This window comes from Lupinus angustifolius, chromosome LG20 (assembly GCF_001865875.1).
Source record: "Lupinus angustifolius cultivar Tanjil chromosome LG20, LupAngTanjil_v1.0, whole genome shotgun sequence".
NCBI lineage: Eukaryota > Viridiplantae > Streptophyta > Magnoliopsida > Fabales > Fabaceae > Lupinus > Lupinus angustifolius.
This window is the reverse complement of record NC_032028.1, coordinates 18,933,706-18,955,313: the sequence shown is the minus strand read 5'-3', so window position 1 is coordinate 18,955,313 and position 21,608 is coordinate 18,933,706. Positions and strand designations below refer to the sequence as shown.

Below are 21,608 nucleotides of genomic sequence, written 5' to 3'. Positions count from 1 at the left end.
TAATTATGGCAGTCAAAACCTACTCCATTTTCAACTCCCATTCTAGGTAGGCTTTAGGATTATTCATCCCCATGAAGGTAGGGACTTTAATCTTGACCCCATCCATTCGATCATCCGATCATCCATCCTCCTCTCCCTATGACCACCATCATCATTCCTCCTTTCCCTCTGCCTCCTTCTCCTTTCTAGTTCAGAATCACTCGAACCACTGTTGTGTTGCCTTCTATTTTGTTGAACTCGCATCTCCTCCAATTGTTGTTGGAGTGCTCGGAATTGTGTACTCATTGCATCAATTTCTTGCATATAGGTCGTGATCCTAGGGGACTCGGCCTCATCTCTTGAAGGACTAGACATTTTCTCACTTCTCTCTTAACTCTTTTCTCTCAATGTGTTTAGTGTGTATCACTCCCTCACTTTCTCTCAATTTCTCCTTGGGTTCTTGATAAAATCAAGTTAACCAAGAGTTGCTTTCAATTTGGGGAACTCACAGACACAACAAACAGAAAGTATTTGGCTAAGATATATTTTGAGGCAAATGTAAGGGTAGACTCTTTTTTTTTTAATTTTTTTGGTTTCGGTTTTGGCAAGCTAAGAATTTTTTTGTGTGTTTTTTTTTACTTCATACAAGAAATAAAATTTTGACTTACACAAGACTAGCTCTGAATACCACTTGATGTGAATCCATTGGAGAGGATTCATAATTTTGTTTTGATCGTTCTTGAATGTAAGTCTTTGAGAAGAATATGGAACTTTTTGCACCTTGAAACTTGTTATATTTTTTATTGGTTTTTGTTTGGCCGTGGGATATGATTATGTGGTTTGATTTTTTTTTTTTGGGTTGTTTGTGTGAGTGTTTGGCCGTGGGTTTTGGGATGAAGATTGGGTGAGTTTGTGGATTGTTTAAGGAAATTATGTATGGGTATTTGTTGATGGTTGTATGTGAGGGGATTTTTTTGGTCGTGTATAATTTATGGTTAAAGTTGATAGAAGAAGATGGGTTAGATAGAAGAAGATGGGTTAGATAGGAAGATGAAGGTGACACAAGCTTGATTGCTTGATAAGCCTAATGTATTTCGCCACAAGGAAGAGAACCTTGATAAGAAAGGGCCTTGGTTTAACCAAGAAACTAGGAGAAACTCAACTAGCAGTGGATTATTTTCCAAATAAAATTCAAGTTAATTTATTCAATATCAAAGCCAAGTTAAAATAGCCATGGAATTTTCGACCAAGCTATGTGCATAAAGAGTAGTAAAGTACATTGAATATTCTCCTAACTCTTTTCCCCCATGTGTTTTCAGTTTGGGAGGGAATTGCAATGTGTATTGATTGCTTCCCTTAATCTAATTCCCATGTGCTCTTTTTGGTTGAGGTGGAAATTTGAATTTGAAAATGATTCTCCATAGAGTAAATGTCCAAATTCGGTTGAGGAGTGAATAAGGAAACAATCATTTTGTCTTCATGGCTTTCCTTTATGCTGTGTCTCGTGTAAAGGATAATATCTCCTTTATGATTATGCCCACTCATAGTAATTGTGAATAAGGAAGGTATTGATGGATTCCAATTTGAGTTAAATGCTTTGGAGTGAATAAGGAAACAATCAATTTGCCTTCTTTGGTTTCCTTGTGATTTGCCTCGTGTGAATAGAGGGATTCTCTATGATGATAACACCCAACACATGCTTAATTTGAATAAGGAAGGTCTTGATGAGCTCTTATTCTGATTTGAATCTTTAAGGAAAGTTTTGCCTTGCTCCTTGATTCTCATTCACACGCCTCCTTGATTAGGAAATAGATGGAATTTGGTTGATTGCTCTTGATTGTTTCCATATGGGGTTCTTCCACACGTGCTCTTCACATTAGGAGAGGATTCTTTGAGATCTTATGGCCTTTAAGGGTGATCTCTGTGCTCTTCAAATTAGGAAAGGACTCTTTGAGATCTTATGGCCTATAAGGGTGATCTCACGGCTTGGCTCACTAAGGAAAGTGTTCCCATGCTTGTACCTGGATTACATAGTTCTTAATGAAATTTATTACAACTATAAGTTCAAGTATAATGCAAATAGTAATTGCTCTTCCAAATAAGGTAGGAAAATAATTCCTAGACTACATCTGGGTATGATAAACCCCACTTATTAAATGGGACTCCCACATGCCTCAAGTGTTCCCTCCTTGGCCGTGGCCAACTTGGGTTACTTCTACAAAAATGGTGCAATGTATGGGCCTGATTTCCTTGTTGGGCTTTGTTGACTTGATCATTTGTTCCACTAATAGGTTGAGAGTTTGGTGTGCCTTCTTGGTTTTGGACCGGGTCATGGGCCCTCCTAGCCCACTTAGCTCTTCCTCATTGATGGGCCTTGGTGGATTCATATCATTTAGTGGATGATGAACCGAAAGAAAAACTCAAGAGTTTCTGGACCGATGATGAACGTAAAAAGGTTCAACACAACCTATATGCTAAAAACATCATCACATCGACCTTGTCATATGATGAATTTTTTCAGGTTTCGCAATGTCAAAGTGCCAAGGAAATATGGGATAATTTTCAAGTGACTCACGAAGGCACCAGCAAAGTCAAGTGTGCCAGGATGAATGCCCTGACACACGGGTACGAGCTATTTCGTATGTTGCCGAGTGAACCACTTAGTTTCTCTAGACAAATCTTTCACCAAAGGAGTACTAACTAATAAAGTTTTATGTTGCCTTGACAGGAGATGGCAGCCTAAAGTCACAACTATCATGGAATCCAAAGATCTTGACTCCTTGCCTTTGGCAACACTATTTGGAAAGCTTCAAGAGCATAAGAGGGAACTTGGGCGCTTGACGATGCATGAGGAATCAAACGGCAAGAAGATAGGCATATCTCTTCAAGCAACAACGTCTCAACCTACTAAAGAGAAGGAAGATGCTTAGTCTGATTCAGATATTGATGATGAAACATTAAGCCTTCTCGTACGAAGATTCGGGAAGTTCTTAAAGAAGAAAGGAGGCTTTAAATGATTTTAGAAGAAAGAGGTGCGTTAATCAACTCGAAAAGGCAAGGGTAATAAAGAGCGCTTCACTTGCCATGAGTGTTGTAAGCCGAAACACATAAGATTTCAATGTCCTACTTACCTCAAGAAAGTTGATTCGGAGAAGAGCACTACCCGGGACTTCAAATCAAAGAAGGCCTACATTGTCTGGGATGTAACAGAGGAGGATACGACATCAAGCACCTCAGATGAGGAGGAGACCGCCAAGCTATGCCTAATGGCCAGAACAAATGAAGCTTGCGACTCAAATAATTCAAAGGAGGCTAATAATGAGGTATTCTCTGACATCTTATCTTCTTCTGACAACTCACCTCCTTATGAGGACTTATATGTTGCTTATGTCGAATTGCATGAAGAATTTAAAAAATTAGCTAGGATTAGTGCCGATAGAAAATGTGTAATCCTTCTAAATGAACAGAAAATTTTCTTGTAATACATGTTATTGTTCAAATGATAAATTATGTCAATCAACTGTTTGTGAGTCTTGCGGCACTTTGAGAAATGAAAAATTGAAACTTAATGCAAAACTCGCAAAACTAATAGAGTCAGAACCAACTAGACATTATGTTTAGTCAAACTAGAATTGTTTATGAGCATACTGGATTAGCGTATATCCCTCTTCGCGTAGGAAACGACCATATAGAAAACTTGTAACTCGACCAAATAAAAAGTTTTATAATAAGAAAGTTCCTAAATGTTTCTACTCTGGCACTCATGGCCACACTTCCTACTCATGTTATATCAGGAAGTATGGTGTGCCGAGTGGTGTATACGCTTGGGTGAAAAGGGGAGATAACTCACTAGTCACTAACAGAAAAGGACCCAATATAAATTGGGTACCTGAAAGAAGCAAGTGATCTATTTTGCAGATATGTCTACGCACACACGGGTAGCATTAGTATCTTGACAGTGGGTATAAGAGGCGTATGACTGGTGATAGATCGAAATTCCTAGATCTATCATTGAAGGATAATTTTTTGTCACTTATGGAAATAACAACAAAGGGAAGATAAATGGCACTGAGACAATTGGCAACTCAACTTAGGCAATGATCGAGAATGTACTATACATTGAAGGTCTGGAGCACAATCTATTGAGTATCATCCAACTTTGCGACAAAGGGAGAATTTCAGATGTCGATGATGGGTGAGCTGACTTTCTTCCCCAGGCTACAAATTAAACAAATGGAAAGTGACATCTTTGTTCATCAATCGAAGTACTACAAGGAGCTACTCAAGAAGTTCGACATGGAAAAATATAAAGAAGCTTCTACACCTATGCCGTCCGCTTGCTATCTAGACAAAGACGAAAAGGGAAAAGCTATTGAGGTAACCAAGTATCGAGGGATCATCAAATCTTTATTATATTTGACTGCGAGACGCCCTGATATTATGTTTAGTGTTTGCATGTGTGCAAGATTTCAATCATTACCTAAAGACTCACATTATAGTGATGTTAAACGTATCATGAGATATTTAAAGGGAACTATAAATATAGGATTATGGTATCCTAGGGATGCATCACTATCCTTGGTGGGTATTCTGATTCTGATTTCGCCAAATGTAAGTTGGATCGGAAGAGCACTAGTGGGACTTGTCACTTACTAGGTAGTTTCTTAGTGGCATGGCACAGTAACAAGCAAGCTTGGGTTGCTTTGTCCACCGCCGACGCGGAATACATTGTCGCTGGTGGGTGTTGCACTCAAATCCTCTAGATGAAGCAGCAACTTAAGGAATTTGGTCTTAATCTAGAAAATATTCCTATTAAATGTAATAACACAAGTGCCATAAACATATCCAAGAATCTCGTCTTGCATTCGAGGATCAAGAATATAGAAATTAGGATCACTTCTTACGTGATCATGTTAAAAAAAGGTGATTGTGTGCTTGAATTTGTTGAAACTACTTAACAATTAGCAGATATTTTCATCAAGCCCCTTTCATGAGAAAATTTCTATGTTCTTCGAAGAGAACTTGGAATTTTTGATGAAAAATATCTTGATTAAATTATCTAGAAGTTTATTATTTGCCTCGCATGTTGAATGCCTTGTGTGCTTGAATTTGTTGAAACTACTAAACAATTAATAGATATTTTCACCAAGCCCCTTTCACGAGATAATTTCTATGTTTTTCGAAGAGAACTTGGAATTTTAGATGAAAAATATCTTGATTAAATTGTCTAGCAGTTTATTATTTGCCCCGCATGTTGAATGCCTTGTATGCTTGAAAATAATTACTTGTTGAATGCATTCTATTCCTAATATGATTCATGATCTTGTATAAAAAGCTCTATATGTATGTGTGTTTACCTAAAATTTATTAAATATAGGTTAGAAATCTTAACATGAATTTAAAACTCAAAAACCTACTTGATTCTATAAATTTGATGTTAGTTAATCGATTAACCAAGAGTCTTAATCGATTAAATAAGTTCCAGTAGCTAAAACTTTATTTTCTACGAAAATTAATCGATTAACTTTTCAACTAAATCGATTACCTAGGCTTATTTTTCTAAAAATCTGGATTTTAACTATCATTAATCGATTAAGTGCAGCACTTAATCGATTAACGACAGCAGATAAAATAGAAACAACAACGTTTTTGGCACTTTTCTAAAACCTCTCTATCCCTTTTTCTCTCTAAATCTCAGAGGTAACAACACAATTTCAATTCTTAGCTTAAACGAAGAGTAAACCTCATCCTCTACCCATATTACACTTCATTAAACTCCAATCTCTCTCGAAATTTCCAAGAAACTCGTTTTCCCCAATTCGAAACCCTAGGTTTAGGTTTCTTCCAAAATCCTCTTATACCTCTCAATCTTCTCGGTTTTACCATCTACAATGGAAGGAGGTCGCTCAAAAAGGATTAAGACAACAACACAACACGCACGAAGAACTCTGATTGCTTCATCTTCAAATCGAAGTATGAGGCAGGATCGTGGAGACCCCTACTACTCCCTCATTCTGTAGGAGACCCGACTGTCTAAATTTCAAGGAAGGAAACCTACATATATCAGGTATGTCGACTTAACTTGGATGGCAGTTCAAAAGTTTGATTTTGCGCACGACATGCAAGCTCAAGGAGTTGTTACATTTCTAGAGTTAAAAGGAAACATATACCCTAGTCTAGTTAGGGAATTTTATGCAAACTTTAGGTATAAAGATGGAAAATATTGGTCCATGATTTCTGGGAAATTGTTTGAGTTAAGTAGGCAGATTTTTATGAACGTGGGTGGATTGTCTACTAATGGTGCTAGTATTGGTGATTGTGATTGGGTTAAAAATTCATTTGTTACTGCTGAAGTTTATAAGTCATGTCTCAGAGGACCTCATTTGTATGTCCAAGGAGAGTTAACTAAAGTTGGATCGTTGTCTATGGAGAATAGAATTTTGCACTATCTAATAGCATAATTTTGGTTCAAAGGAACACGAATCGTGCCAGCCCACCGTGAATAAATTGAGGTTCATGTATGTTGTCAAGGAGAATGTCATGATAAATTGGCCTCAAGAGATCCTTAAGGTCATTTATAGTGTGTCTACGTTGCAATCCAAGCTGCTACCCTCCAGTATCGTTATTTCGAGAGTTATTGATTATCTGCACATCGATGTGTCTAACACTATTGTAATGGAATCTACTAATAAAGATCACCTTGTTGGTGAGAGCTTGATTCACAAGATGGCTATTTAAAAGTATGGAAATACTTGGCAATATCAAGAGGACTACACCACAGTGGATGTAGAATTATCTAGACATGATGATCAGGCTGGAACGGATGAGCAGACTGCAGGAACTCAGGGGGAGACAACTGTGAATGCACCGCATGAACCTTCTTTTAATTAGCTCATTTCGATGCTATGGAGAAGAGGTTGAATAACAGAATGGATCTTCACTTTCAGTCTTTGAAGGATTCTTATCACACTAACTTGGAGAAGTTTGAGGCGCGTCAGGTTGCTTATATTGATAATCACTATTAGTCCTTGAGAAACTTTGTTCTGAGACACCCTCCACCAATCCGCCACAAGCTTCTTTCTGCCCAAGATTTGGTCCTCAGAAAGGGGACCAACTTCACTACTAAGATCAAGCTTGTTGATAACCTCCACAAAGTCAGCAAGTTGGGTTTCAGGGCATCCAAAGTGGTTTCTATTCCACTCTTTTAGATCACTTTTCAAGAAGCCGAAACAACGGCCACAAAACCTTTGTGATCCAACCAACAGTTATTGTATCTGAAAGGAGACGACCCATTCTTCACTTTTTTATAAGACAACAACAAAGGACAATGATCAGAGAAGGATCTAGGGATGGCCCTTTGCGAAGCCTCCTACCACAAAGAAAACCACCCCATTGATAGAAAAATTCTATCTAATCTACTCATACAACTCCCCCCTGGTTGGAACCAAGTGCAACTCCTTCCAAGCAAAGGCAGATCAACGAACTCCATTTTTATAATCCAATCATTAAATAAGATCATTTCCCTCCTATTATCCACCAGGCCACAACCTTTCCTTTCATAAGTTTCTCTCACAAAATTAAAGTCTCCAAGTACACACCAAGAATCAACATCAATAGAAAGCCTTAATTTAAACAACTCCTCCCAAATAATCCTCTTATGTGCGACCTGACAAGGAGAGTACACATTCACCACACAAGAAGGCCTCTGACCATTCATCCACATACCATTCACAACTAAAAAACCATCTCCGTGGACTGAGTTAATTTTCCTAAATTTGGTATTGTCCAATGCACTCGAAATGCCACCAGACCGCCCATGAGAGGGGATATAATCCCAATCGCACTCTATTTTATCAAGAAGCAAGTAGCGTAATCTGTTATCAATAACTTCCAATTTTGTTTCCTAAAGAGCCCAGAAATCTATATTATTACATATAACCATTTTTTCGCTTCCTTTCTTTTGATTTTCCCACCCAAACCCCTAATATTGAAAAGGGCACAAATCATTGACCATGCTTCTTAACCCTGTGATTGGAAGAAGAGGAATCAATCATATCCCTCATCTCTATCTCATTAATCGTGTCTAAAATAGAAGCCTCATCACCTTTATAAGAACCACCCAACTTTTTAGCAATCTTCCAAATCTTTCCAGCAGAATGCTCTTGGTTTTTAAAATGCAAGCTATTAGCTTTTATGACATGAGAGTAATCTATAGAGTTACTGATTGAAGTGTCTAGATTAGTCTTGGAAATCTTTTTCTTTTCCAAAACTATTCTCCTCTTTTTCTGGCAAACCTTCCACCCATTTCTTTATTTTTTTCTATTCTTCTTAGTCTTGGCTTTATTTTTTGCTTTGGTCACCTTTCCTTTTGACTCCAGTGAGCAATTTCGTGGCAGACTTCCTTTATCTTATCAATCCTTGAAGTTGAAGATGAGCCAATTTCATACATTGAGTTATTATACATAGGGAGCAGTTTGCACCTGTTGAAGTTATTGCTTTGAAAAATATCCATCAGCAAAATAGAATTATTGATGATTAAGTCAAACCCTTGGAGGCCTATCCAATTTTTAAATTTTGACCCTCAATGGGCCTCCTCACCTAGAAGAACTTTCCTTGCATCAACCAGCCCATTGTCCACCCGGTTTGGCAAGAATTTAATTAAAGGGAAGCCAACCGGTAATGGGCCCAAGAGCCCAATCCCATCAGGCTTAGACCTGAAATCACATCCCTCCTTAACAAGGTTAAGAATTGAAGAGTCAAACTCTCCCTACAACACTTGCCACTCTAGAAAATCTGCCTCCTCGAGCATCCCCCTATTTTTTTGAGACAAACCTTCTCTACCTACCTCAAACGCACAAGAGTCCAAATCCCTGCTAACAATTTCCTAGCATAGAGGAGGACTACCTATTTAAAAAGGAAGGGAAGTACAAAAAGCTTCACTGCCAATTGATGCACACTTGTCCTTTTTTTCTGAAAAAATAAATAAATTATGACCACCCTCATACATGCCTATGTGTGTCTCCCTGTTGACCATACAACTTAGATTATCCACGTCATCATCATCTTCTTCCTTGAGCAAGAGATGTTCCCCCAGCAAGATTGCCTCTCCGACCAAGATTCAGCATCTTAGTCATCTCCGAAATACCCAGTTTTTTTCCAAAAACTCTAGCGCCGCTATAACAACCCTGAACCTCCTCACAAAAACCTTCGACCAAGTTCATAAGGTACGAAACACCGTCAATTGAAGTCTTCAGAGCTACTTCGATCCTATTGGCATTTCCTTCGTATCTTCATCCATGTTAATAAGGGTGCCGGTTTTTGCAGCCAACAACAAGAAAAAATTGTTTCCCATGCTTGAGGAGGGATCCCAAAGAAACGAATCCACACAAGTCTCTCCTTTGCTACACCCTTAGGCGACCAGAATCTAATAGATTTGAAGGTCTCCTCACACCACTGGCTCTCATTCAATAACAAGTTCTTCATGTCTTCAATGGACTCCCCTTTTATTAGGAAAAAATTACCCCAAAAAGGAATGGCCTTCAATGAGAAAAATCCTTCTTTTATCATCTTCCCTTGAAGAAGATCTATGTCCTCCTCCCTTTTAAGTTCACCTAATAAAATCCATTTCACCTTCTCCAAATGCATACTAGGCACCTTGAATTCCAACACCACATCTTCTTGCAGCTTTGCATATTCTTTTGCATTATTAACCCTTGTTAAAAGAGCATTTTTCGATTTATTAAGAAATGGACTGTTAGACACAAACTCTCTATCAAGTTCTCTAAACTCCTTAAATCCTGACAAGGGCTTCTCCTGTCTACCACCAATTGAAATGGGGTGTTGCTTCTCCAACTTCATCATTTGGTAAGACTCTTTGTCCAGTCTCTGAAATCTTGGTTTTTTCACAATCACTTTCAATAATCTGATCCACACATTTTCTAAGTTTTTCTCTAGTAGTATTTGATCATCCACTTTTTTAAATCTCACAAAATCAAAGCGCCTCCCCCTTCTATCCCTTTTCTGTGGGATGAATACATCACCCACGGTAGCATATTTAGAGAAAACTTTCCACAAGTCTAGAGTCCCAATGGAATCTGGAAAATTTGTGAAGAAAAACGAGATTAAACTGGCCTCCAAAATATTCTCATAACCTCTTGGTTGGTAGGCTCTATTCCTTCCTTCCAAACCCCCCTGACTCTAGCTCTCTCTCTCTCCTTTCTCTCTCATCCTTAGTTTCATTTAGAGCTAATGGATTTAAATGAATATAATCCAATGGATAGTGTTGATAATGGATGGATTCAAATCCATCCATTATATCCAATGGATATCCATGAATATATCTATTTGGATGGATATCCAATCCATCCAAAAAATAAAAATAAAAAAATGACTTTCTTAGTTGTGTCAATCTCATTTAATATTTAAGAAAACTAAATTCAAGCAAATTCATCTATTAAAATTGTATTCTTAAGTACATAACATATATAAGTAGGAGAAAAATGTATGCATTAACCAAGGTATGAGTTTTATACATTGTCACTGCATCATCTACCATTTATATTTTATCACCATTGACTCTTTAAAGAAAGTAATTCAAATAAATGGTGGACGATGTAGTGATTGTGTATAAATTTTTAAGGTAGCAGTGCATAGATATTACACTTTATAAGTATTTGTTAAAAACTTTACATGTAACCTTAAATGTCACATGCTCGTAAAATATTGAAAAATATTTTTCTATAAAAGTTCAAATAATAAATTATTTTTTTAAAATGGATTTCTAAAAGTATTTTATGATTGATTTTGGAAGTGTTTTTTTAAGGTGACTTTAAAAAATGTTTAATAGTTTTTAAAGTAATGATTTTCTTCAATAAATTTTGTTAGTTCAAATAAAAAAAAATGAAATGGATCGGATATCCATCCATCCAAATCCATGAAAATGGAATCATAGATGAATTGGATGGATTAGAAAGCATTGTATATGGATGGATTTTTTTTTTTATTTCTCACATATATCATCGCACTACAGGCGAATGACTTAAAATATATTTTAAATTGATTAATATGGATTAATGGATGACTTTTCATCTATCCATTAACTTTAAAATTCAAATTCATTCATTTGTCACCCTTATAAATGAGGAAGAATAAAAAGACTTTTTTGTTTTACAAGAGATTTTTATTTAAAAATTAAATTAGGATTTTGGTTTAAGTCGCTCTAAATTACGATGTTTATTTTATTTAAGTCTCAGCTGATATTGCTTCTGTTAGGTCATGTTCGCATTTTCACTCAAAGTTGACATCAAAAATCAAAATCAAGTAGAAAAAGAAAATTACCTAGTAAAATGAAAAAAATGCAGGGACAAATTTCAAAATAACCAATATTTACTTAAATAACAAATGTAATTAAGCCTAAAATCATTCATGTACCATCATCCAACAACTAAATTTTTTGAATATTGATTTTTATCATAATTACTAACAATACACTACATTCACATGGGTTTCAAGGAGGGGAATCGTTGAGGCTGGTAGTTTTTCTCCTTCAAAGATATCTATATATTTATGAAATTTCCATCCTAATATGGTTTGTATTCACTTACGTATGAACAAAAATTATAAACAAACAAGGAAAATATAGTTGTGGCTTCAAATAAGACACTAGGTCGCTACGGTTCTTCCCTCTGCCCTATATATCTCACATTCAGCTCTAAGTCCAAGCATCTCAATGGAAGGTTCCTCAGGTGTTAAAAAAGGTGCATGGAGTAAGGAGGAGGATGACCTTCTTAGGGCGTGTGTGCAACAATATGGGGAAGGAAAATGGCATCTTGTGCCTAAACGAGCTGGTAATAGTCCTTTATGGTAGTAATGACTATTATTTGTTGAGATTTCAACAATATATTTTGTTAAAGAGAAGCCCTATGTTTTCACTCTCTGTTTATCTTTCACACTATTTTTCCATTGCGTTTGGCTCATCTAATCTATCGAACGTATTTAGTCATTTTTAAACTATATGAAGTTTTGTTTTTTCTGTTCTAATGGTATCTACTCCCCTCACCTTATTCACTCATCATATGCTTAATCATTTATATATCTCTGCAGGTTTAAACAGATGCCGCAAAAGTTGTAGATTGCGATGGTTAAATTATCTAAAACCAGATATCAAACGGGGAGAGTTTACAGAGGATGAAGTTGATTTGATGATAAGATTGCATAAACTTTTGGGAAATAAGTTAATTAAATTCAGACATTTATGTTTCTGTTATTTTATCTTTGCATATTATTTATTTACCACATTATTTTTCTATATAGTTGTCAACTTTGGCGGACATCAGATTAAACTTTTCATGCTTGTGGATTAGGTCTGTTTCTCTTGGTACAAGAAATATAAATTTCATCATAAACCTTTACTAGGTTAATGGTCCATGGCATACTCTACATAAACATAGTTTCCAGAAACAATGGTTGTACATCTTATTTCAGCATCAAACTGTTCAGTTTATAACTTTTTTACTAGTAAAATAGAAGTCAGGCTCCTCTCCATTACTGGAGATGACAGTTAGTTGAAAATACATAGAAAAACCAAAAAATACTAACACTTTTATCCCTTTAATTTATTTGTTATTGCATATTTATCCCTAAAAATACACTACAAAATCTAAATGTTCTCTCCAATAATGGAGAGGAGTCTCACCAGTAAAATAAAGCAACTTTGTACTATGAATTGGTATTTCCTCACTCAATATTAAGAGACATCTACCATATTGATATATAAAAATAAATTTACAAATAACCCACCTCAATCGCTATATTTGTGTATCACTCTTCTCATATAGCATCACCTAGTTTTTAGTTAGTTGTCTTGATAAACAAGATCATCTTCAAGAATTCAAGGATCAATATTAATGAGGTGTTGTAACTTATCTTTCTTCACTTTGGGAATATCCTCAATGCTCGTTTATATAATTTTAATTACTCTTTTATGAAATGAGTGATACAACCTTCCATTTGTTTGTTTGCTTGTTAACTTTAGAGACATGTAGATAGGAGTACTACTTATTTTCCTAATTTACTTTATTTTAATAGATTTTATAGGTGGTAAAAAAACTAGTTTTTAGTTAATAAAATAATAGATATAATGTTTAGTTTTTTCTGTTTTATTTTTCAGAATTTTTTTCCTAAATAAGTATAGACTACACATACCCTAAAAAAGTTATGCGCAAATGTAAACTTCATTTTTTACGTAGATGGACTCTTATTGCTGGAAGGCTTCCCGGAAGAACTGCTAATGATGTGAAAAACTATTGGAATACTCATATTCGTAAGAAGCTATCATCTCAAGATGAAGAAATTAGTTTAAGATCAAAGGAAATAGTGATGAAATCTGATGTTTTGTTAAAGCCACAACCTCTGAAAATTTCAACAGCATGTCTTGCAACTACTTCAGAGTGCAACAAAGTAAATGACACATGCTCCTTGGGTGAGCCTGATTGGATGCTTCTGGAAGACCTTAACTTGGATGAGGATCTAGGTTCATTAACAACAAGTTTTGACGATATTGTTGAGGTAGATCAATGTTGGAGTGATGTTCCCTAAGAGATCAATTTGTTGGAATCATCATCTCGGACTATTTGTGTTAGCGTGTATGTATATATGACTCATAAGTATGTAAGAGATTATATTGTGCTAGTGTATGTATATATGACTCATTAGTATGTAAGATATTATATTGTGCTACTGTGTATGTTCCCTATTTCATTAATAATGAAAAACATTGTTATATTATCATAATTAATAAATTTAAAATTATAATTATACTATTATTACTTCGTCCCATCCAATTAACTAAGTCTTATGTCTACCATTATTTGACTTATGGCCTGATTATGGGATCTTGGGTTGTGAAGTGATCTATAATTTTGCGACTTTGGAGAATATGATCGTGTATGCTCACAAGGTCTGGCCAAAGACGGTACCATATTGAGGTGGAAAAAAAATAATATTATCTATGACTCTGCATCCCCACTATGAGAAGATAAGTTCTTCGGCTACTAAAATCATAATATGTGTTCTATTTGGCACTTTTCTACATAAATATTTCTAAAAACTATAAAATATGTCACATGTCATAGTTTTAGTGGCTATAGGTAATAACTTATTTGCCCATATAAAGAAGAAACTTTAAATTAAAGAAAAGTACCTAGAAAAAGATAGATCCACTCAATTAGAAGTTAGAACTTTGAACAACCCACAAATATATGAGTTTCTTTTTCATACTTATATTGATCCAGAAGTGCTAAACAAACTTGACATTAATTTATTGGAGTATTTAATTTATTTGATTAGTTATGTTTAAATTGTGTGATTTATATTAATGTATTCATTTTTTATATACAATAATATTTATTATTTTAATTTTTAATATATTTCTACACCATACTTTAGAGTCTTGGATTTGTCACTAGGTTTGGCTATGTTCCACTTTAATGTGAGACATTTACACAACAATCTCTAATCATTTGTTTTTTCTTGTTCAATATCATATTTTGTTTGGCAAAAGTTTTATTCTTGTTTTGGTCTTACATCTATCATTCATAATGATGTAATGACTCTTTTTGCATTTCATGAAAAATTCATATGATTGGATAACAAGAAAAAACAGGTTTGGATGGCTCTTTGGTTTGCCACAATTTGAACTATTTGACACATTAGGAATAAAGTTATCTTCGAGAAATTGAGGTTCCAAATAGAGGAGATGATGAAGCTTATTTTTCTGCATTTCTGGAACCTTATTATTGTTCGTTTTCCTTTCTTCTCTTACTCTTATGTTGATTAGATGAGACATTCATTAACTTGTCTTTCTCTTTATTAATTCAGGGATTCAGTGGATAGAAGTATCATTTGTTCTCCTAATATTTTTATCTTTGATTAATAAAGTTTTCACAGCTGATAAAAAAAATTCTCTACTTTGGTAAATATTATTTTCATTAAGGTCTCCTTGGGAGCTAAGTTTTAGAGTGGAATTAATGAAAATGGAAGGTTTTGAAGTTATTTTACAAGTATATTTCATGACTCTGAAGTTTTTCATTTTCCTTCATTCTCCTTCAAAATCTAACTTGCAAATAAAACATTATGGAATTTGTTATTCTAATGCTGCAGACTTCTATAAAAAAAATTGTGTTTTTTATCACCTTTCTAAGCTAGGGTTCATTCGACTCCTGTTTTCGACACTCATGTATGCTTCAGCATGCTTGCTTTCAGCTATATAATTCTGAAACATCATTCTCTCCTTTGTTAAGCTTCAATATTATTTGGTTTTGGATGTGTTTTATTGCCATTGGGTCGTGGTTGTGTTGTGTATACTAGAATTATGGGAAACATTGTTAATATAACCACAATTGCAGTCATATGTCATTACAGACCCTCCCAAGAAGGCAATATTATTACTGTCAGAATTGTTTCTGCAGAGTAAAAGTTAAAATGCCTGATCTGCGTCTAAAGTCTGTTGTGCGGTTTTACCTTTAATATTTCTTATGTCAATATTATAGTCACAAATTTGTAACCATGGCCCATGCATTATTTGAGTTTTTGTCTTCAATTATCGACGATATTAAATGGATAGACATTAGTTAGATAAATGAAAACAACCATCCCCATTCTTTCTCTCACATAATGAACAAACTAAGCAGAGCTTCATAATATTATTTGATTTCGTAGATGATTGTAGAATGCACATCTATATTAACGACTCTAGGAAAGTTTTAAGTATATCAATAATTATTTAAGAGGATTGTAGAATGTTTTGGTTCTAGTAACGTTGCCAATAGCTGGAATCTAGGAAATTCCTAGAAGAGTTACACTTCTTAAAGAATGCCCACGTAGCACTAGATTATGAAGCCACTAAGATAGATATTTACGAAGTGTAGAGATATGAAGTAACCGCCTGCATGAAGTTTACATAAGTTCTAGACTTTGCTAAATAGTACCTATAAATAGGCTAGTTGTTGTATGAAGAACTCAAGTAAGGCGTGAGTTTAAAGAAGTCTACGGGTGTGTATATGAAATTACCCGTAGCTTCTCATGTGAGTCATTGAGGGGAAAGAAATATAGGTGCTATAGTTAGCTTTTGTATCAATCTTTATCACATTAATAAAGTTCTTTTTTTAATGAACTTGAAGCTAACTAAGACATCAATTATGAAGGGACGACTGCTTAAGTTAGTATATGTAATATCAGTGGAAACAATATACATAATCAAAACAAGAAAAATGAAATTGTTGACTTTTGGTATATTTATTTAGGACAAATGAACTATGGGAAGCTCGTGATGAAAAGGCCATAAAGGTCTTCTTCAATTTGAAGTATGATATGGAGTCAGGGGTATTTCTTCTTAGTAACAGGTTGGGGCAACTACCCTCTGAATTATTATTATTTTTTTCAAATTTTTAATTTTTTTAGTTACATCCAAATAATGTCTTGAAAATATTTATTGGATATTATATTTTTCTTCAATTTGTAACTACATAAATATCTGCAACATAATTTGTTTGGTCTTTCTAAAATTTATAGATAATGAATCAAGTTCTTTTACCAATGTAAATGTCCGTATTACTTATAATACTATAATTTCATTTGAGTTTGTAATAATCTTATACTTATAAAATAGATTAACAGATTAAGAGGATTACAAATTTTCTTTGTCAAACTTTGAAGCAAAAGTCCTAAGATCGTAAGGATTTATATAAATCATTTAGTATTGATAACATATGTATTTTTGTCCAAAAATTCTACCCTATGAATTTCAATGAGCAACATAAGAATTCAATATTTTATTGTTGATGTCGTTAGTCATTCATACTTGAAAAATTTCAATCATCTCTGAATTAAGTTCAATTTTGACAATGTAGGGAAAGTAAATGCATATTATTTACTTAATTGAGTTGTTCGTTTTATTTTAACTATTATGGTTTAGACTAACAAGACATTGATTTAGTAGTGAAAGGTCTCACCAGATTCCCAAGACCGAGGGTTTGATTCCTAGGAGCAACACTTTTCGTAAGGGGTCGCCACGAACCTAAAAGAGATTAATTCTTTGCCTAAAAAGGTGAGTGTATACCCTTAATAGTACCAAAAAACTACTATGGTTCAACTACTCCAAAATTTTCAGCAACAAAGACAAACAAACAAAATTAAACAATAAGCTAGAAGATTAATTTCTTGCAGATAATGTCATATATAATTTATATTGGAAAGAAAATAAATAAGTTTTACCTCTAAAATTATCGATGACTTTAAGATATTTTTAATGAATGTACATTTTTCTTTAATGTGATTATTATTATGTAGAATGAATATTTTATTTTGAAAATTTGAAAAAAATTATATATATATTAATCTTAATTATAAATCATAATTAAATATTATTGCCCCTCCTAAACTTCGTATCAAGATCTGCCAACTATGTGGTCCAGTTGCCAGTAAGGTAAGGTGCATTATCATCCTTATGATGATTTGAAGTTCCAATCAAAGGTGTGATTTTCATTAGTTCAATCCAATGTATTTGGACCAATAAAGCAACTATTGACGAGTAAGCATCATTATGATCATATTTGTTGATGATTATTCTAGATGTGCTTGGGCTTACATTATATGAAAGAAAAACTAGATAAATTGAAGAAGTTTAAAGAATTCAAGTGGTGGGCAGAATGTGAGATGAGGAGGAAAGTCCAGTGTCTATGTACTAACAATTGTGTGGAATATTATTCTGAAAATTGGAGACTTAGAGAAGAGAGATAGGATTGGTTTCGTTGAAAATAATCCAAGGGATGAAGATGGTTTCCCATGATTTGTTTGTCTATAAATGTTAGGGGTCTCGGGAGTAGAGTGAAATCGAGGGGTGTTAGGAGTTTAATTGTGAATAATGATGTTGATTTTATTGCAATTCAAGAAACAAAGAAGGAAGAAATTGATGATGTGTTATGCTGTAATTTATGGGGTAATAGTAACTGCTCATGGGAGTTTAATCCTTCAATTGGTAATTTTGGGGGAATCTTGAGTATTTGGGATTCTTTGAAATTTCAAAAATCTAATGTTCAAAGAGGCACTAGATTTCTGGCTATTCAAGGTACTTGGCTGCCTTCTTAGATTATTTGTTGTATTGTTAATATTTACTCTCCTTGTCTATTTGCCCTAAAGATTTAGTTGTGGGAGGAGCTTCTATGTCTCAAAAGATCGATTGGAGATAGAATGTGGTGTTTTCTTGGTGTCAGGATTGTCGTAGAAAAAAGTGGTATGACAGGGTTCTTTAATAGAATGATGGCGCAGTTATTCAACAATTGGATTGGGGAGATGGAATTGGTTGATCTCCCTTTAATAGGGAGAAGTTTCACTTGGTATCATTCTGGGAATGGTTCCATGAGTAGATTAGATAGAATACTTCTATCTCCTGAGTGGATTTCTTGTTGATCGAGTCTATCTCAGTGGGCACTCAATAGAGACGTCTCATATCATTGTCCTATTATTTTGAGGGTTAAAAATTTGGAGAAAGGTCTTATCCCCTTCAAATTCAATAATTGTTGATTGCAACATCCTAATTTGGGGGAGGTGATTTTGAATAGTTGGATTGATCCTATTGGTGTTGGTAGAAAGGCTTTTATTGTCAAAGAATAGTTGAAGCGTCTAAAGGTGGCCCTCGGAAATTGGAATAAGGTGACTTTTGGGTGCATTGATACAAAATTGAGAGATTTGGTGGGGGATATTCAAGCACTTGACCTTTGTGGTGAATCAAACAACTTGGATGCTTCTCCGCTTTCTCGTAGGAAAGAGCTTTTGGCGGATTGGTGGAAGATTGCAAGTTGGAAGGATAGTCTCCTGAGACAGAAATCCAGAAACTTGTGGTTGAATGAGGGGGATGCAAATACTAGTTATTTTCATGCTTGTATTAATCATAGAAGAAGGAGAAATCATGTTTTAGGGGTCTGGATTGATGGTGTTTGGTTTGAAGAGGATAATCTCATTAGGTCTAATGCCTCTAATTATTTCAAGGCCTTATTTGCACAAGAGCCTTTCATAAATCCTACTCTTGATGGGGTGGCTTTCAATAGGTTGTCTGAGTCTCAATCTTTAAACATGGATGCTGATTTTTTGGAAGCAGAGGTTAAGGCGGCGGTTTGGAGTTGTGCTGATGATAAGTGTCCTGGTCCAGATGGTTTCAACTTCAAATTTTTTCAGTCTTTTTGGGAAGTCACCAAGATGGATATTATTCTCTTTATTCAGGAATTCCACGGATCTGGGAAGCTTCCAAAGGGCCTGAATTCATCTTTTATTTCTTTGGTCCCGAAGTGTTAAAGCCCTAACAGGATTCAGGACTTCAGACCTATTTCTTTGGTTGGATCTTTGAACAAAATTTTGGCAAAGGTTCTGGTAGCTAGACTAAAGATGGTTATGGGATCCTTAATTTTCTATTCTCAATCAGCTTTCATTCAGGACTGCAATATCTTGGATGCAACGGTGGTGATTAATGAAACTATTCATTCAGCAAAGAAGGCTAAAGATGGTTGCTTCATGATTAAGGTTGACTTTGAGAAAGCTTATGATTCTGTTAAATGGAGCTTCCTTGATTACATGTTGTGTAGATTCGGGTTCTCAAACAATTGCAGGAAGTGGATCTGGGGTTGTCTTTCATCTACCTCTATGTTTGTGCTAGTTAATGGAACTCCCTCGGAGAATTTTTCAGTGTCAAAAGGCATTAGGCAGGGTGATCCAATGGTGCCTTTCCTCTTTCTTATGGTTGCAGAAGGCTTTGCTGGGTTAGTTCGGCAAGCAAGAAGTATTGGGTGGTTTGAAGGTTATAAAATCGGCAGAAATGGTGTGGAGGTGTGTGACCTTCAATTTGCGGATGACACAATTATAATTTGCAAGCCTACAACTCAGAATCTTTTGAGCATCAAGAGTATTCTTAGATGCTTTGAATTGGTTTCTGGGTTAAAAGTGAACTATCAAAAGAGCTCTTTGTTTGCTATTGAGGTTTCTGAGTTATTCACTTTAGTGGCAGCTAACTTCTTAGCTTATAGGATTGGTTCTTTTCCCTTTTCTCTATCTGGGGGTCTGGTCGGGGTGAATCCTAGGAGAGTGGAGACTTGGCAAAATACTATTGAGGTTATGAATAGAAGACTAGCATCTTGGAAATGTAAGCATGTTTCGTTTGGAGGGCGTGTAGTTCTCTTGAATTTTATGCTTGCTAATATTCCTACATACATATTATCTCTTTACAAAGGCTCCAAAATTTTTTTTGGGCAAGCTTGTTAGTATTCAAAGAAGGTTTCTTTGGGGGAATAGAATTGGTGGTAAAGGAATCGCTTGGATTTCTTGGGATGAGGTGTGTAAACCAAAGTCCCTTGGTGGTTAGGGGGTTATAGATATTTCCCATTTTAATGATTCACTTTTAGGGAAATGGAGATGGCGCCTATTGTAGGAGAAGTATGTTTTTTGGGTAAAGGTAATTGAGTCAAAATATGGAACTAATTTAGCTTTATCTGCTAATAGATCTGTTTCTACGTGGTGGAAGGATTTATGTAAAGTAGGTTCTATTCATCGTAATGGTAGGGGTTGGTTTGATGAGAACGTTTGGAGGACTCTAGGGAATGGTTCGCAAATTCTTTTTTGGATGGATATTTGGGTGGGGAACCAGAGTTTCCAAGACTTTTTGCTTTAGCTTTGAATATAAGGGCAATCGTAGGGGATTGTGGTATTTGGATTGACGATAAGTGGTCTTGGGAGGTCAAATGGCGCAAAGTTTTGTTTGGCAGAAAGGAAACATTGGTCCAGAATTTGTATGACCTTATTTTACCGCATGCCGGTAAAAGAACACTGAGGACAATTGGAATTGGAGTCTACATGCATCTGGGAAGTATGTTGTCAAATCCGCTTATCTCATCCAAGGAGGTCAAAGTCATTCACCTTTAGGTACTATTTTAAATAAATGTTGGATTGATTGTGTGCCAACAAAAATCTCTTGTTTTGTGTGGAAATTACTTAGGCTTAGGCTTTCCACTAAGTAGGAACTTTTCAAGAGACAAGTTCTTCTTAATGTTGATGAAGCTAAGTGTGCCATTTGCTTGAACCACGAAGAATCTATTGAGCATATTTTTCTATCTTGTGAATTTGCTTCTGCTGTTTGGAAAGGAGTTTATTGTTGGCTTCAAGTGTCAACTTCAATTCCAACATCTTTAATTGATTGCTTTAATTTGCATGATGATGTCATGTCTACTACCAAAGGATCACATCTCTAGAGGATGATTTGGTTTACTGTTGTTTGGTCTATTTGGATTATGCGGAATGATTTTATTTTTTTAGATAAGCCTGTGAGCTATGTTCATATTATGGATTTGATTCAAACTAGATCTTGGACTTGATTTTTGGTAAAAGTAGCTCCTACATCATTAGGTTTTGCTAATTGGTGTAATGACCCAAAATCTTGTATTTTGCTTTCTTCTAACAAGCTCAACTTTTGATCTTTTCCTTGTATTGAGTTAACACCCCTTGTGCTAATTTTAATACATTTTGCTTAACAAAAAATAAAAAATGTATATGACCCATAGGATAAACAACTAAGTTTTGGATCCACCGTC

General features: G+C 35.1%; 1 protein-coding gene across 1 annotated transcript; it reads left to right on the top strand.

Moving 5' to 3' along the window:
• On the top strand, positions 11,519 to 13,662 carry LOC109335704 (transcription factor MYB114-like). Its single transcript, XM_019571857.1, has 3 exons — positions 11,519 to 11,825; positions 12,082 to 12,211; positions 13,227 to 13,662. The coding sequence occupies exons 1-3, from the start codon at positions 11,708 to 11,710 to the stop codon at positions 13,573 to 13,575; spliced, it is 597 nt and encodes a 198-aa protein (XP_019427402.1). The 5' UTR covers positions 11,519 to 11,707; the 3' UTR covers positions 13,576 to 13,662.

What these genes read in the sequence shown, in the direction of transcription:
- LOC109335704 (XM_019571857.1), top strand. Translation starts at nt 11,708, where the DNA reads ATGGAAGGTTCCTCAGGTGTTAAAAAAGGTGCATGGAGTAAGGAGGAG. An exon ending in TCTTGTGCCTAAACGAGCTG is followed by an intron (nt 11,826 to 12,081) that starts GTAATAGTCCTT and finishes ATATCTCTGCAG; the next exon opens with GTTTAAACAGATGCCGCAAA. An exon ending in CATAAACTTTTGGGAAATAA is followed by an intron (nt 12,212 to 13,226) that starts GTTAATTAAATT and finishes TTTTTTACGTAG; the next exon opens with ATGGACTCTTATTGCTGGAA.